Genomic DNA, 18,206 nt, shown 5'->3' on the forward strand with positions numbered 1-18,206 from the left:
CTAGACTGAATATAGCCTGCTCTAGATCAAGTTAGCTGTGCTGCTTCAGTCACCATGGTGATCTACCCTTACGAAGAGTGTGGCACTATTGTGACATGAAAGTTTAATATTTGCTAAAAAAAAAATCCATCCAATCACCAGGAGGCCCATGCTCATCTATACAATCTTAGTGGGTCCTTGGTAACAAATATCCTCTCAGAAGGATGAAATATATGCACACTGCTCTCTTCATCCCGGTTGTTCCTACAGGGAAATGACAATGGTTTGACCACTAACAGTCTTCCTCAGGTGGCTGACTAATCCCATGACCTTGCTTTGTCACACAATTTGTAACTATAGTCATTGCCTGCAATCAATCACCCATTGTTTTGCACTCTGCTGCATGCTTTCACCTGCTTCAAGGAGGGGGGCAAAATTATCTCCAGCCTCTGCAGAGATTCAAACTGCGCATTGAAAATCGCATGGAGAGACTCAAAGGAAAACACTGCAGAGACGAACTCCCACCCAAACCAGTCAGAGCACATGCATAAACTCTGTATTTTACTAATAGCTTAAACAAAGACGTCGCACCAGTTCAAACACTGAAACTGTGTGCAGAGTGGAGTGCTGTTACAGAAGTTGGTTGATAATGTCAACACCACGTTTACCCTCCCTCTGTTGCAGCCAAACTGGAATAGATTTGACATGAACCAGAGATGGAAAGGGCGGGCTCTGTCTTCCCTCTCAGTAACTTATAAAGCAAAAATGTAGGATTGCATGAATGAGAAAAGGTGCAGGTTACATTTACCACACTAAGCAACAGACACTATCTTTAGCATCCACATTGAGGTGAGAACATTTCTACGGACCATTACTCTGTATATGTTGCCGGGGAGTTTGTAAATACAACAAAGAAGTTGCTGACGCTGAGAACTTTAAACAACTGAAATTAATTATTTGGGTGGACGTCCAACTAACATCACATGAGTTATGTTAAAATGAGGCTAATTTATAAAGAAATCTGTGGCTAATATCAACATGGTCCAATTGAACTCGCTTGTTACACTGTTTCCAGTAAAGCACACATGTCCCCAGTCTCTACAATGACGAATTTCCCACATGTTGAGAATTCACTGGTGGTGATGTGGTGTTAATGATATAAAACACCACAAACACAAAATATTTCAGTACAGAATGATTATTTGGGCTATAATATTTCACAAAACAATGAAAATGCCCATCACAATTTTCGAGCCCAATTTCTTCAAACTACTCGTTTTGGCCAGCCGATGCAAAACCACAAGAATTTACTATCACACAGGACAAAAATAAGAAGCAAGGATGGAATCTGAGAAGTATTTCACTGCTGGAGAGATGGCCTTTTCATAAGACTAAGCTGTCTATGCAGTAGAACAATGCAAATACTTTTGACATTGGTGCTATATGAGCAGAGAAAACAGAAAATGGTGCTATGTGAGCAGAGAAAACAGAAAAAAGGACTGTGGCATTCGCTTTTCCTTATGAGATAGAAAACCTACAACTACCAGAATGCACGGCACCACACTGGACCAATGAACGCCTCGCTGGTAGGTGACATTATGCAAACTCTTCCATTCAACACAACGGCGACCAGCTGGTAACAAACAATCTCGTATTACAGTTAAACAGTAAGCTAAAACATGTTTCTGGAAAAAAAAAAAAAAAAAAAAAATAAAACCTGCGGCAAGAAATAGGCAACGCATCAACAGAATCTTGGTTTATATTTATTCAGTACTGCTTCATTTTACCGTTTGATCTCAATTTTTTCAGCCTCCGTTTTCACTGTGCAGGAAACAGCATGGCACCCACTTCCTGTTCACAAACTCTCGCTATTACAGCTAAACAGGACACTACATTATGTTTCTGAAAACATTTTAGGTAAGATATAGGCAACGCGGTAACATGATGTTGATTTTTATTTGATTAGCACTGCCTAGTTTTACTACTGAATCGGCCCGAGTAACATTTGGCATTCTTGCATGAAAAACTACATATGAAAATTAAATAATCAAGCTATAGTATAGTTAACAGTTTCCTGTCGACTGAGTTATTGATTCGTGGACAAATTGTTTCAGCTCTAAGAGGATCATTAGCATAGAAAACTCTAAGGCTAGCCCATTAGTGACTGTAAAATAAACACACCCAACATCTTATGCTGTGTGCACCTGCTACAAGAGAGAAGATGGCAGGGCTGCTTACACAACAAACCTATTAAACAAATGTCTCTGTCTTTTTGAAAAAACATAAAATCTTCAACAGGGCAAATCCATTTATGTGCACCAACTTAATACATCTATCTGCATCAAAAACAGTGATGGCAATGTCAGAACAATCTTATGGTAACCAACTAAAGATGTAACCTAAACTAATCTAACTTTTGCTTTGGCTGACACGATGACATGAAAACAATTGCCAATAGATTAATGTGTCATCAGCACAGAAAACTGGCTACTGCCACAGTACACTGGATCATTTCCTGACTTGATGACATTCTCTCATATTTGCTAAACCTTCGTAACACACCATCAACGTCACATGAGTATTTAGTCATTAAACACGTGTTCTTTAGTCCATGTCAACAGCTTCATTGTTGACACATTGCCCTACCACATTTCTCTTTCCTTCTCACCACAAGGGTAGAAAAAGCATAAGAATCTGTTCAAGGCCAGACATGCTGAAGAAGGGAGAGGAAATGTGCACTTATATGGTCACACAAGCTGGAATATTGAAGAAGATGAAAAAAAGCTTTCCTGTCTGATATAAAGTGTCATTAGTCAAACACACCTACAGTCGCAGCCATAATCACATAATACATCTGCTCACAGCACTGTGTTTAGAAAAAAAAAGTACATTAAGTACATTTTTTCAAAGAACTCCCACCCTTCTGACCTTCTTCTCTCTTAAACTGATATTCCCATTGGCTCACAGCTCAGAAGGATCACTCTCTGTGTCCCTTTTTAACAGGAATTACATCACCTTCAGGAAGTAAAGATACCATTTCATTAGGCTTTTAAAAGGTATTCCTGTCAAGGAAAACTAGGCTGAGTTTTGAACTGTTGAACAAAACACTTTGGGGGTTGTTTTGGAAAAACATGGTTTTAACCTGGGTGACCTACGTTTAATCCCTCAAGAGTTTTATTTGTCTGACTCAAAGTATGATATAGAGATATGGGAATAATTTACAATGGCAGCATTATGGGCTTTGGATTAACCATTATGAAGTCAGAGGAAGGTTTTTTGGTGTGTAATGAAGATAAGGAAATATGACTTTGCTGCTTTTGTTGAAGGCTATTGTCAAGTCTTTGCTTTCTTTCCGTCTCCAAGTAGTACAACAAGCTGTTAGGCAAGTGTGCTGTAACAACACTATTTTGGAACTAGTGTGAGAAAAGAACAGTGAAATAGAGCGCCTTTGTTCGAGTGAACCTTATCTTCCATTAGAGATAAGGTGTGTTGTAAATGATCATACAAGGAACATAAATGTTCAGCAACACAGGCTTTCAACACCTTAATGGAAACATACCACTGTAGTAACTCTGTGCAAGTCTCTGTAATGTAGGCTACATAGTGCATATATTGAAAAATCAGTCTTGCATCACAATATTAGCTTTTAATTAAATGAATATGGGAAAGAGGGTAGAAAAATATCATAACAGGCACTGAAATGTTAAAGTATGCATATCATCAGTCAGTATTATGAATAACTGAATAATCATCCACAAACAGCTGGCCGGCAGCTCTCAGATCATGGGCCTACTACAATGACAAGTGGCAGATGATGTGGCCTGTTTACATTTTAAGATAGCAAGGGTGGCCTTTGACAGCTTATCAGATACTGTGTTTGTTTTACTACATGAAAATGCCAATCATCTAATTCAAGGTTTGAGATTTAAGGCAGCAGAAGCCTCCTCTGTATTTCAACAAGCAGGCTGGAAGACATTCATCAGCATAGTGTATAAATACTTGCAGAGTTTGTATCTTAACATCAAGATTAGAATTATTAACTGTTTGTCCACCTGCCACTGTGGCTGGTGGATCCTAAAATTTACCAACCACTCAATACATTGCCATTGGTTGCTTTTTTTTTGGCTGATGAGTGAAGCAAATCTAGCAACCACTTGAATTTTTCTACCAGCATTTGGCTGGTGGCTGGTGCGAATTTCCAGCCCCGTTGAACATACTATAGGCTATACTGTCTTTGGCAACATGCAGCAGTCCATCCTGCTACTGTCACAGGTTGGTTCAGATAGATTTGTATTATGTTGTAATGTCAGAAAATCTAATGAGATCCATTAATATGTCTAACTCAGTTTACAATCACATTGGTTTTTGGTTTATAACCTACCAGGCATGTATGCAATGCTGTCAAAACCACAGAGCATTCACGGATGTAATCTAGATAGATGTTAAAAAAATAAATAAATAAATAAATAAATAACCACATGCTTGCCTTCATTTTCACCTGAACATTATTTGCTTCATGGTTTCCTGAGATTTCTCTAGGGTGTTTCTCTTGACAGTATTTCCCACAGATGTGATTAACAGACAGAAATAAAATAAAAGAAGTCGATGGGCACTGATGGACCTGCTAATTTTCCCAAATTCACACCCTGAGATTAGCCCCGCATCTATCACAAATCTTAACAGGATTATCTTACAGTGAAGTTAAGTGGGGATAGTAATCTGATTAGTGAAGTGGTGAGAAAATGAAAACGCCGATATGTTGAGTATACAGCACACTAATCCTTCGTCCGTCGAAGCGCTGAAGGTGCTCCCCAACAAAAGATGTGACTGCTGCTGCTGCTGCTGCTGTTGCAGTGCAGCTGTTAGGTTAGTGATATTGACGATGACAGTAAAATATACCCACGCTTTTGACTGATACTTTAAAATGTGCTTGACTGCGTTATACTTGATATGCTGGTGTCTGCGAATAGATAAGAGGCAGCCAGGCAACAACGCAAATAGGCAGCCATGTACAGCTGTTGACCGAAAATACAGACAGCTGCTTATATCTCTTGTTACCATCCAAAACACAATATTATAATTGAACATAACGTAACCACAACCATTACCAACCTGATACAACTAAGAAAGGGCTTTAACATTATCATTCCAGTGTTAAAATTGAAGGAAATAATGCAAAGCTCAAGTTGGACAGCACCAGAATGGGAACTCGGCGATACTACGCTACGCAGCTAGCTGTGATGTTAGCATGTTTTATGGGGCCCCACAGACAGAGGCAGTAACTTGCGCAAACAAAGAGACTTACCTGAATTAATGTCGAGTCAGCGTCTCATTTAATGATGTCCAGGTTATGGGCAGTGTGGTACTATCCAAAAAATGTGTCGAGAAGTGGGCATTGGCTAGCTTCACAGATTTGCTTGAAGGTAACGTTAGTTCAGTAAGGGGTTTGCTAGTGCTAGCAGCTAGCTAATGTTGCCCCCTTAAAGAGCAGCTCGAAGCTGGCCCAGTACGCACATTCTCCTCAGCAAGCCGTCCTCAAGTTGTCTAACGTTGTCGTCCTCAATTGTTTTCACACAGAAAAGTATGTACCTTACTCAAACAAACTAACCGACGATAGAAAAATGGTCCTTAATTGGTAAGACTTGACGACACAGAGCATTAAAAATCCAAAATGTCCACGACATTCAGCAAGGAAATACAAAAGGCAAAAATCGACCTCCGGCAGAGCGAAAGCTTTTCATCTAAAGTACGCCGCACCCAGATGTTTTCACTCATAATTTCCTTTTCGTTTCACCAAGCAGCTTTGACAGAGTCGAGTGAAGCTACATTGAGGCTGTTCGAGAGCAACATGAAGCTGTGGGTTTCTTCTGTTCGACCTCTGTGCCTACATGTAGGAGTAGGATGTCCACCAGAAGTCGCCTTCTCAGCTACACGGACCGAGCCCCCGTGATGATGCTTTCACTGTCTCACTCAGACACTTTCAGTCAATCCCCTCGTCCTTTTGCTTAACAACATTCTTCCTCTCTGACTATGTCAATGATAGGTTATTAGCACAAACAGAGGCAGGCACAACACAAGATATTTTATTTTAAACAAACTACATGTATACATATACGTAAGTGTTCGCACTATTTACACCAGTTTGACGATTCATGATAGTAAGGAGTACATTATTTTATTTAAATAAAAGGAAATAGTAATCCTCGGCATAGAAAGTGTCATGCCAGCGATAACATTGTTTTTCCTTACTACGTTAAACTCATACTAGCATTTGCTATCATATGGCGCCCCCTGGTGTATATATAACTTTATTTCTTGCAGGGGACTCCAAAATAAGCAGCTCTCCTTCTTCCACAATGTGGTAATCAATACCTTTTCCTCCTCTGGTTCTGGAGATATCTCATTAATTCTTTTTAAGGAGGTAACTGATACAGATTTATCACAGGCCTTAACACAAAGGTTTTGTACACCATCTTACTAAATATGTGCAGTTTACACACCCTGTATTGAATGCAAGACTTTACAACAACAGCCTTAGGTAATTTCTGAAAATGCTATTTCACTTTTCAGAAGTGATAGGCCTTTTTTTTTGTTAGAGTAGCGTTTTTTTCAGTGTAATGGTTATTGTGCATGCTGTTTTTTTGCCACAGCTTACTGAAACACTTGAATGTTACAAATCCATCTATTCTTATTAGTAACACCTGTGATTTTCTTGCTATGACAGGTTAGAAAGTTTCTAATGGGTATCTATGTATGACAATAAATAGGGCCCAAACTGGGTTCACATGAAACTTTCATCCAATCCTCTACCAATACTCACCTCTCCACCACCGCATAACCATAAAATACAACTAACAAGGAGGGATGCATAATATGGAATTTTTTTTGCCAATATCCGATATGCCGATATTTAACAACTTATTTGGCCCATAACCAATAGCAATATATCTACCTTTTTGTTTCATGTGGTGGAATTAACATCATATTGTGCATGCACACTCCTATCATGATGGCCCACCAGCAGATGGAGACATGAAATACAATGCTTTTCAGTGTATATAATATTTACTCATTGTGTAAAAAAAGAAAAAGCATATTGGCCAATTCTGAGCTCATTTTAAAGCCAATATCAACCGATACCAATGACATGTTGATATTATCATGAATCCCTATTAACAAACCCAGGGTCATAGCTTCACTCAGGATAAGGTTACAGTTTGGGAAGCATTTTGGATTAAGATATGCTGGTGGTCTTTTTCCAGTAGCAAATAATCAATTCTACCCACCATCTGTGTCAGATGACAAATTTTACTACTGGCATAGAAATGGACCAGTGTTTTTCTGTGACCTTTTTACAGACAAGACATTTACCTCCTTTAAAGCCCTTACTAAAGACCATATCATACCCAGATCCCATTTTTGTAGCTTCCCTTTCAGTCAGTAGTTTTGCCAAAAAAGTATCCCTCATTGTCTAACCCAATACCCAGACAACAATTAGATTTTATTTCGGAGCCCCTTGAGACAGATCATATTTCTACAATTTACAGTGATACAAGAATTAAAACAGACATCCTGGGATGAAACAAAAACTACTTGGGAAAGGGACCTGTGAGTAGAGCTCTCTGAGGATGCTTGGCAGGATCATTTAAATCATATGCACACCTCCTCACTGTGTATACGACATGGCCTACTTCAGTTTAAAGTATTTAATCGGGGGGTGGTTCATATCTACGCATGTTTAGTAAAGGTTTACCCGTGTTCCATGACCTGGAAAATAAAAAAATAAAACATAAAAAAAAGTTTGCTGTGAAAAAAGCCTATTGTACATACTATCATGAGGACCCTCCACAATTTACTGTACATCTGAACAAATACAACAGGTGCAAATTATCAAGTAGAAAGCTTAAACACAGTAATATTACACTTCAAGTAAATCCATATATTTTTACAACTTTAAATATGCCTTCCTTTGATAAAAGGATTCTTTAAGAAAAATATCAAATTACAGCGTTTGTGTTTCCTGTGACTTAATTAGTCCTTTGCACTGAAAGAAGGCATCTTGACATGGGCTACGTCCAAGGAAGGTTTTCAGCATGTCCACTCCATCCACAGAGCCACCAGCCTCCAGAATCACCCTTCTGTACTCTTTTCCAACCTGCGTTAAGGCACACATGTACTGATAAGGACATTTTCTACGTGAAGTGAGATGTATGTTTATATAAGTGGATATAATAATCCCACCCACCTTTGGATTCATAATGCCTTCTTTTCTAAAACGGCTGAAAAAAATGTCCATGGAGTAGACTTCACTCCACAGATAGCTGTAGTACTGACCATCATATCCTCCAACCAAGTGGCTGAAACTGGCCGTCATATTGGTGCCTGCAGGGGACAGATCTTGATCATCACATCAAATGGTCCTCATTACAAATGATTAACACACATTCCAAAAAATGAACTGTATTATGATGAAACACAAACCCTGCCTGCCCACAGCATTTAGTGTATTTCAAACTCGAATGCGATTTGAGTATTTATTTGTCCTCATAGGAGATGATTAAATGAATACTCTCAATTCTAATCAATGATAAAAAATCTTGCTAATGTTGTAACTGACCTGGTGTAGCAGGAACACCCAGGATGTCCTTGCAGTGCTTTGCAAACACCTCAGCTGTATCTGCATGAGGGCTGGTGTGTAGCCACTGGTCCACTTTACCGAGGACTACCTGACGCAGGTTCATCATTCCTGAAGAGTGACAAACAAGTCAACATATCAACAGAGACTCTTGATCTCTCTGTATAAATTCCACAAAGTTTTTTTCTGTGAGTATCTGACCAGTGTTGGCGACTCTGGATGCAATCAGTTTGTCAAGCAGATTGTCTGGGATCGGGGTGCCATCTTTGTAGTGGCGAGACATTCTTCTCAGCGGCTCCTTCTCCCAAACCCAGTTCTCAAGCATCTGCGAAGGCACCTCCACAAAGTCTGTCTCCACCTGGGTTCCACTGAACTCTGAGAAAGTGGTCTGATACAAACACAGGAAAAGTCTGAGCTGTATCGTTCTAATTAATATACAATACACAGTATGCAAATCACATCAAACCACTGACGATGTAGACAGTGGCCTACCTTGGAGCAGAGCTCATGCATAACATGTCCAAACTCATGAAAATAAGTCTCCACTTCATGGTGCTGGAGGAGCGAGGGCCAGCCTTTTCTGGGCTTGGTAAAGTTAGCCACCATAGCCGCCACTGGAAGCCTGCGTTTTCCATCAGGTCCTCTGCAGCCGGGCTGAAGCCCAAAGCAGGCGGCGTGGCCAAACTTTCCTTCCCTAGTGGAAGATAAGGTTGCAAATGTCACACAGCGGGGCTGAATCAGAGCATCAACACTCACATAACTGACATTACAAAGATGAAGGGCTCTAGTCACTGATAGTTTCCTAGAAGTTTCCTTTGATGGTGGATACACGTGATCAGAAAATTGATCCACAGCTATTTGTCAATCAAATTAACAATAAAAGGTTAACTTCAGTGTTTTTCAACATGGATCCTATTTTCCCATGTTTTGGTTACTAAGTGACTAATGGAGGAAACATGTTTTGAAGTTGGTCCAGTATTTAGCGCGAGGTTGCACCTGGCAGCTGTGAAACAAGCTGCAATGTAATCACTCAGGGCATTTGTGCATTGTCAGTTTATGCCCACTGAAAGTGTTTGTTGTTGCCACTGATAATATCCAGATTGTTATTTTAAGTGTCTGGCAGCATTATGGAAATGCATACTTTTTGTTTAACGAGCAACAGACCAGAAACAGCTACCGGCAAACACACCAGACTCTACTCCAGTAAACAGTCATTTTAGCAAGTATAGAGCCAGGATATTTTAACATCTAACTGGGTGAATTAAGGGTTTATTTTGATCACTGGAACAGTGGACACATGAACCAAGGCAGCTTCTCTGAGTTTTTTGTTTCTTTCAACTTTAAATAAAGTGTGTTTTACAGTGATAAAAGTATTATTTATTTAAATACAGTCTGGTTGGTTTAGCGTTAGCAATTTCAGGGTTGCTTCCAGTTAAACGAAAAGTGTCTTACTCTTTAACAAAAAGTTCTATCTCTGTAGGGATCCTTTCCATAATGTTGTCAGACACTAATAATAATATGAGCCTGTCAGTGGCAAAAACAAACACTTTTAGTGGATGTAAATTAACAGTGCACAAATGCCCTGAGTGGTTACATTGCAGCCTGTTTCGTCACTGCCATTTGCAGCACTCTCGCTCAGTTCTGGACCAGATATGGAAATTGTTGCTTCTATTAGTCACTTAGACACAAAACCACTGGAAAATAGGGTTCAAGTTAAAGTAATTTTTCAGGCACAAATGCCACTGGGGCTGTAAAAAGATTATTTTCATTGTTGAGTGATCTGTCGATTATTTTCTTGATTATTGGATTAGTTGTTTGGCCAATAAAATGTCAGAAAATGGTGAAAAAGTTTCATTTGTGTTTCCCAAAGCCCTGATGACTGTTTTGTCCACAGCCCAAAGTTATTCAGTTCACTGTCATACAGGAGTAAAGAAACCAGAAACTATCCACATTTAAGAAGCTGGAGTTAGAGAATTTTGACTTTTTTCTTTTATATTCACAAATTAGTGGGACATTAATATAACTGTTAACCAAAATTTTTTAACTGATTAAACCTTGCATCTCAAAATGCCACAAATTTCCCTGTAAGATCTTCTCAGCTGTAAAGACATGTTGCTTTTCTGTCTTATGTGATAATGAATGGAATATGTTTGGATTTTTAACTGTTGGTGAGACAAAACAATTTTTCACAATTCTGTATACATAATGATTAATCACAGTATTGGAAAAATAATCAGCAGATTAATTAATAATAAAACTCTAAAGTGATGCATTTTCTACCTTGGATGCAAGTCCAGGTAGAACTGGCCAATCTCCTCTCCTGTTTCAGAGTCCCAGGCTGAATAAAGCTTGACATTTTCATGCCACACATGAGCGTGTTCCACCTCTGTGAACTTGAGACCCAGCAGCTCCTGGTAGATACCAAACAGTCCTTCCGTCACCACGTCGAGTGGGAAGTACTCGATCAGTTTGTCCTTGTTCACTGCGAACTTGCACTGCTCCACTTGATTCATGTAGTAGGGTAAATCCCAGGCATTGATTTGTCCATCAAACTGGTAGCCCTTCATCAAACACTCCCGCTTCTTTAGAGCAAGAATATATTTCCTCTCCTTGATTCCAATGGGCTTCAGTGTTTCATAGAATGTGTCTGTAAAGTGGGGAAAAAAGTCATAAATCTTTATGGTCAAATGACACATAGCTTAGTTACACACATATGACTGATTTATTTAATTCATTTGATGATTTAATGACTGCAGTCATTTAATGTGATATAACAAATCAGTATGGAATATTTTTAAACCTAAAACAATTAAAGCAGACTTCCAATATTAATTTCCATATATTCTTTTATTTGTGCTATAGTAGAAGATACTAACCACTCTCTTCACTTTGTGATATACGACCATGATCATGAGCCATACATCATGTTACACTACATATGAGAGGCATGTAGTGCAACATTCACAACATTACACACAACAGGCATGAGGTGTTGCATTTCTCGTCTAGTTGGGTCCAATCCATCTGTCCCATGAAGTTTCTTTTTCTAATTCAAAGCTGTTATCAGATGCCGTGAGTCTTCATCATAAATTACACACGTGTTGTGTGTGTATGCGTGTGCGCCTGAGAGGTGGCATGTCAAAGGTGTCATACCTAGGAAGTCCGACACGTTGCTTGCATTCTTGGCCATGTTAATCTCCAGCACATAGTCCGCATGGCTCCTGTAACCAAGTAAGTCTGCGACCTTTGCCTTCAGCTGTATTAATTGTTCAAGGATTGCTGTGTTTACCTGGACAAAGAGAATAAGTTATATGGATCAGCTAATGTATACAGTAAGAACATTTTACAAAATATCACATATAAACTTTGGATCCTTAAGACTTCAGTCCCCATTGATTAAGCAACAGTGGTGGTTACTGATATTAACAGCAAATGTGGTGTAATACTTCCAGCTTTAATGCTAGCAGATTCTCGCTGAGCAGCTACTTTGTCACAAATTCAATAGAGAAGTAACTAGCGTATGTGTTAACAGTGCAGCCAAACAAACTCACAATATTTTAAAGGGATATTCCACCCCCCAAATGACCATTTTTATATCACTCACCCCATTTTACATTGAGTTTGTAAAGAAAAATGTTTTTCTGGCATACCTGCAGTGAGCCACAAATCCAAAAGAGGAAAACCTAACTGAAAGTGAAAGTTAATCTATGCTCTCTTCAAAAGCAGACTCCACTGACAAAAACATTATTTTTACCTTTCTGAACACAGGAGCCACTGCCCACTGCCCCAATCAGTTACTTTGTGTTATTGTTCGACTTTGGTGTTTTGAAGGGTTGGTTCGTATTCACCAAAGTCACACAATGACAAAAAACACACTATAAATAGAGACATTGGTAGACCAGCAGCTCCCATGTCAAGTGAGGTAAAATGACTGTTTTTGCCAATGGAGCCTGGCTTTGAAGAGAGCATTAGGTTTCACTTTCCATTCAGTTCTCCATCAGAGGGCTGTCTATTTGGGAAGCACTGGGCATACGACTGGATAAATGACGCTTGGATTATACTGATACATTACACTGATACTTGGTGTCCTTGAGTGCTCTGAAAGGCGCCTATAAATAAAATAAAATGCACTACTACTGCATGAGGTGTGTGTGAGCGTTTGTAAACGGACGTTTTGACATAGTTTTGCTGATGTTAAACGAGGTCTTCAATGACTACAATTTATCAAGGATTTTTTCAGTTTTTGGATTCTTCGTTCACTGGAGGCATGGGAGAAAAATACAGTTTTCTTCAGGACTTAGACGTTATACAGGGTGTGTATTTTGGGGGGTGGAGTATTGCTTTAGTAAAAAGTCAGTCAATAAGCGCACTTTTTCCATCATTCTGTGTGATTTCAAACTGCACACAGCTTAAGTAGCTTTCCACACAACAGCAGGACACTTTACAAGGAGTTGGAAACTTCACAGTTGTGCAGCCTATGACCTCTCATGACTCTCATGTAACTGCTCACTTGGGCTGGCCCAACTTGTTGCTGTGATTCACCAGTTGAATGCCTTTAATGTGCTCGCAGCAGCAGGAAATATTTGGTTTGCATTAGCAGTAATTTAATACAGGTCTGCTAAGGCTGTAGGAGAGTCAACAACGAACAGTGAGGCTGAGATCAATAAGATAAAATTACATAACACTAAGGCTGAATTACATGTTTGCATCATGTCTCTTGATATGTTTGTGTGTACGGTGCATTTAAAAGTATTCAGACTCCTTTACTTTTTTCCAGGGTTCTGCAATTAATCGAAATATTATTGAAAACACATTATGGCAAAGTGCAATATCAAGATCAAAGGAGCTGCAATTTTTTGATAAAGGTAAAATGTGTCAAATGTGTTGTAAATGAAGAATTGTGGTGCTTCAGAGATGCCCCTGCCTACAAATGATATTCCAGACATAAGGGAACATGCTTCTTTTGTACAGTCCCCTCATGATTTTAGATTTGTTTTTGTTCTTTTTAACAGTAAAAATGAAATGCAAAAATGCCCATTTCCACTGAAACTATGACTCATAATGCAATATCTGTCAAAATAATCATGATGTTTTCTGCATATCGTGCAGCCCTACTTTTTTACTGTTTATTATTTTACAGCCTTATGCGAAAAACAAAAAAAAAAAATCCCTCAATAATCTACGCTCAATGGCCAAGCAACAACCTCTGAGGCTGAAAAATGAAGCCAACACAAAAGTGCCAAAAACTGCCATTCCTCAAATGGCCACTTGAGACTGGCTCAAAAAGCAAGTCAACTTTACAGCAGAAATAACAACAACTTTACAGCAGAAATAATAATAATAATAATATATGGTCACTTATGGCTCCAAAAAAAAAAAAAAAAAAAAAAAAAAAAAAAGAAGATGGTGACTGCCAAAATACTGAAGAATCCACAAACCAGTGGGTGACATCACGTTGGCTACATCCCATATTTTTATAAAGTGTATGTTGATACCACATTGAGCAAACATTTCTAAAACCCTGTTTACGCTTTGTCATTATGGGATATTGATAATAGAATGAAATAAATAAAAAAAAGAAATAAATTAAATGATTGTAGCATAAGGCTCCAGCAGGTAAGAACAAAATGTGTAAAACCTGAAGGGAATTTGAATATTTTCTGAATGCACTGTAAGTAGGCAATTTGAATATAGTGCAGGAATGGCAAGCTCCATATAGAGGTAACTTCTATATACAGTAGACTGGTAATTAGTGAATGTAAACACATTGAGCTGCAGGTGCAGATGCATCAACTGAAGTTAAAAACAGGTCTTGCTGTGTTCAGAGAGGTGAAAAGGACACACAGATTTAGGATCAGATTCCAGTTACCTCTTTACACCTGCTGTGAAAAGCTGTTTCCATCTTTCTCCTGGTCTCAGGATTGTGACACCTCTTCATCAGGGGGTAGTAATGGGGATATTCAAGTGTCACTTTATACCGCCCATCTGCTGACTTGTCCAGTCCATTGAGATAGCTATCAGCTAGCCCACCTTAACAGAGGAGAACAACAACATACATGAGAATCAATATCAAAGCATATTTCTAATACCAGACAGTCCACCAGACTGAGTTTAATGCAAATAAACTTACTCAACTCCTGCTCAGAAAAAACAAGAAACGTCGTGTCCTCATTCAGATTCTTGTTAAACTCTATGGAGAGTTCACTTATAAGCTTGGAGGTTCTTTTTATTTCCTTGGGAGAGAAAAGGAGCAGTCAAATTGATTTCCGGGGTTTGACAGGATTTTTCAAGAATTAAAAGCAGAGAAACTTCAAAATAAAAGACTGGCACTTGCTATCACTTTAGAGATGACTGACTTATCTTTTAACACATAAACTCTTTAATGTATTACACCTGCAATGTCAAAACTTTAGTAGCTTTCATAATCATATCACATATTGCATTACCTCTTGTACATCTTTAGACAGGTGCAGTCCTTTCCGCTTGCCTAATGTCACAAGTCTGTCTAAGAATCGCTTTTCTTCAGCTGAGAGGTTGTCCTGGACCTTTTTCTGTCAAAAAATAATTGTAAAAGCTAAACACACATCTTCATATAGGCAGACATACTTTGCATTTTGCTAAATGTATTCCACTTTATTTATGCTGCAGGATGTCAGCCTGACAGTCCTGAGTGGAATAACACATGGCACTGGCTAACACTAAATATATCAGATTCAATTTCTTCCCCATGCTAAATAGGAACCAGTGGTGGGGTCAAATGTGGGTATAGTATCCTTGATCACCATGCACATCTATCATTTGTTGCCCTGGCTGACATAAAATGTGCAAATCAACCACTGGCATAACTAATGTGATAAATGCATTACATTTTCACAGATAAAATTTAATTAGCTTCAAATGTGTATCTTTTACTGTTAAGATAACTTTGGCACCTTTTTATTATCTTAGCTGATTAGAGGTTTGATTAAAGGGCTGTTCTTATATGAACCTTCCCTTATGTTGTGAGTGATGTGTATATTCAAGTGGATGTGACATGAGGTGTACCTGCAAGGCAGTAATTCGCTGAAACACATCTTCCCTCATACTTATCTCCACATCAAACTCAGACAGTTTCTTGTCTGCCTCTGTGCTCGCTGTCCGAACCTCTTTAGAAGGACAAACATACTGGGGGAAATCAAGAACATGGAGTGATGCTAAAGGAACAGAATAAACACAAAAGACACCATGGATGTTAATATGATATGTGCAACATTGGAAAATGTATTGTGAAAAATAGCTGATTAATTTAAAAAAATGGCTGATGTTAACATACAATTTGATTGCAAACAAGACAGAAACCAACAATGTGTTAGTCTGTCTCTTTCCTATGCTGTCTGTGACACTTAACCATGAGTTCAAAAACAGATCTCAAATATATTGTATAATTTTTAAAAAGGCTCAGTGTTGTCCTAAAACAGCTGGGCACTGCAGTTTTTAGCAAACTTTACTCAACCAGGAAGTAATTGAGTGTTCACTGGGGACTATTTTCAGACATGGATTAATACACATTTGGTGCTGTAGTGTAAATTTTATATGACTGATCTCTATAAACAGATATCTGCATATGAATGCAGAATCTACAGGCAACGGCACAAGATTTTGGTATCGAAAGCATCTGTTTTTTTTGTTTGCAGTCTGAGTAGTTTTGGCCAATCACATTTGAGCGAGCTTTGGTTGCTTGCAAGTAAACAGTCAGTGTGAAGAGCAAAAGAAGCAGAACACATTGGCCAAAATGCAATTGAGGAACCCATCAGCTACAGTCTGATGAAGATAGATACTGTAGAGGTTAGGCGAAATGTTGTCTGAACCTGTCTTCAGTTGCTAATCAAACTGAAAACAATGAGCGGTGCATGGAACAGGAAGTCTTAGCCTGGATATCATTGATGTGTAAAGAGAACTGGATGCAGCGCTGGAGGCAGGGACCAGCTCATTCCTATGAAAGCTGCTCTGTAGTGCATGAAGCCAAAAAAAAATCCAACTGCTGCATATAAAATTACTTGGTTGATTGGCACTGCTTCTGCAGTGTGTGGCCTAAAGAGGAGGCGCAAAAGAGACTTCTGCAGGCCAAGCTGGCTACTTGTAGTTTAGCGCTGCGCTAACTTGAACGGGGAAAACATTTTTAATCGTTTCACTCTCTCCTGTACTTTTTAAATGTTATCGGACTGATAGATCAAATTCCAAAAGTAAAACGAGTCATTTTGTAGGGTTTGTGACACTAAATAAAAATCATCCACTGGTTTACAGTCTCTTTCGCCATGTAAGTCTATGGGAAACAGTCTTTCGGGCCGCAAGGCGTCACATGATGGATTTAATTCCACTGTTTGGCCAGAGTTTGCTTCAAAGCCTGGTGCAATGCCTGGAGGCCTGCTGGATACCCACTGGCTACACCGTATCTCCTGAAATATCTGCGCTTGCCCCTAGTGGCTTTATTGACATCAGATGATAACTTATGAGTTTGGAATTGATATTGGACTGACTGAGACAGAAAAACTACAGGGGCCATGCACTGATGTTTTTTAATAGTTTTGGACAACTATGGAGCTCTATGATACAGAGGCTACACAGACTATACTTACTAGAAATGCATTGTTGATTTTGGCCTTTTTTTATGTGACTGTTGACAACAAGAAAAATACAGAATATTATTAGTTGTCCTTAAAGACTTACATGCGTAATCCAGTTTGGCATTAGCCAAGGCTTTCAGGGTGTTTTCAACTGAAACATTTTCTATCTTTAGAGATCCAATGTCATCATAGACCGCCTTTACTCTCTTGATGAGGCTGTCAGTCCTGGTCCTGATGTCACCTGGGGTCAGGTCCCATCTCAGTGTATTTCTCTTACTCCCTGCCTGAGAGCAGTCTCTGGCAGATATCACGGAGCCATTCTGGATGGTCATTCTCAAGAGAGATCTAGAAAAGCTGTAAAGAATTACACATGTCAGTCTATAACAGTATTACAGTATTACAGTTCAGACTGAATTTAACAGGTGGTTCTACTGTAAGCAATAAATCTTTAGAGGTCGCACTTGAAACGTGCTCTGCATTTTTTCCATGCCAAGCGGTGACCTTTTCCCACGTCCACTCAGTGTACAGTTTCACAGCGTGGCAGCGGAAGCCTTTCAAAACAGATTCATAACAGCGTGGATTAATTTGTGAGGCAGCTATGACAAATGGCAGCCAAAACTTAAAAGCATTTCAGTAATTTGTTTGAATAGTCGAGAGCAGAGAGCTATCGCTTAAACACATTTTTTCTGATTAACAGGTGATAAATAAAGGACACAGCAATTACAAATTAAGAGCAGTTACATGTAGCAAGTTAAACAGATGTTAAACAGACAAAACATGACAGATATTTAGCGGTGTATTTATTCTGAAGCATACCTGCAATGCGCTCGGCAGACTACAACTCTTAACACACACATGCCGGGGTTTCATGCGTTTATCCGGGCAAAAACACCAGCACAAAACACTTTCTCCTCCTCTTACAGCTCCGTCCACACAGCGTAGCAGCAGCAGCAGCAGCAGTAGAAACAGTGGGCTCCCTCTCCTTTGAA

General features: G+C 39.1%; 2 protein-coding genes across 5 annotated transcripts in view; both read right to left on the minus strand.

Moving 5' to 3' along the window:
- The window catches only part of erbin (erbb2 interacting protein), a 68,590-nt gene extending 62,655 nt beyond the window's left edge, over nt 1-5,935 (minus strand). The window contains exon 1 of one of the 2 annotated variants that reach the window (XM_033646538.2): nt 5,285-5,935. The gene's annotated coding sequence lies outside the window, so the exon portion shown is untranslated. The remainder of the gene's footprint in view (nt 1-5,284) is intronic. The other variant, XM_033646539.2, reaches the window with a different exon arrangement.
- Nucleotides 5,936-6,047: 112 nt separating this feature from the next.
- Nucleotides 6,048-18,206, minus strand: nln (neurolysin (metallopeptidase M3 family)). 3 transcript variants are annotated; one of them, XM_033646994.2, is made up of 14 exons: nt 18,034-18,183; nt 17,679-17,768; nt 17,321-17,571; nt 15,659-15,807; nt 15,061-15,165; nt 14,745-14,847; nt 14,484-14,644; nt 11,768-11,903; nt 10,895-11,261; nt 9,107-9,308; nt 8,816-9,002; nt 8,597-8,725; nt 8,225-8,361; nt 6,048-8,134 (listed from the first exon to the last, which is right to left on the minus strand). In XM_033646994.2, exons 3-14 carry the CDS (start codon nt 17,547-17,549, stop codon nt 7,982-7,984), a joined length of 2,058 nt encoding a protein of 685 aa, XP_033502885.1. In that variant the 5' UTR covers nt 17,550-17,571; nt 17,679-17,768; nt 18,034-18,183; the 3' UTR covers nt 6,048-7,981. The 3 variants fall into 3 exon arrangements, with proteins under 3 accessions (XP_033502885.1, XP_033502887.1, XP_033502884.1); XM_033646996.2 differs by lacking the exon at nt 17,679-17,768 and having other exon boundaries at nt 18,139-18,206; XM_033646993.2 differs by lacking the exon at nt 17,679-17,768 and having other exon boundaries at nt 18,034-18,203.

Source organism: Epinephelus lanceolatus, chromosome 19 (assembly GCF_041903045.1).
Source record: "Epinephelus lanceolatus isolate andai-2023 chromosome 19, ASM4190304v1, whole genome shotgun sequence".
In the NCBI taxonomy this organism is placed as follows: domain Eukaryota; kingdom Metazoa; phylum Chordata; class Actinopteri; order Perciformes; family Serranidae; genus Epinephelus; species Epinephelus lanceolatus.

Excerpts from the sequence above, each read along its gene's own strand:
- nln (XM_033646993.2), bottom strand. The coding sequence starts at position 18,074 with ATGTGTGTGTTAAGAGTTGTAGTCTGCCGAGCGCATTGCAG. Across the intron at positions 14,848-15,060 it reads TGTCTAAAGATGTACAAGAG|GAAATAAAAAGAACCTCCAA; the intron begins GTAATGCAATAT and ends TTCTCTCCCAAG. Across the intron at positions 11,262-11,767 it reads CAACGTGTCGGACTTCCTAG|ACACATTCTATGAAACACTG; the intron begins GTATGACACCTT and ends CCCACTTTACAG.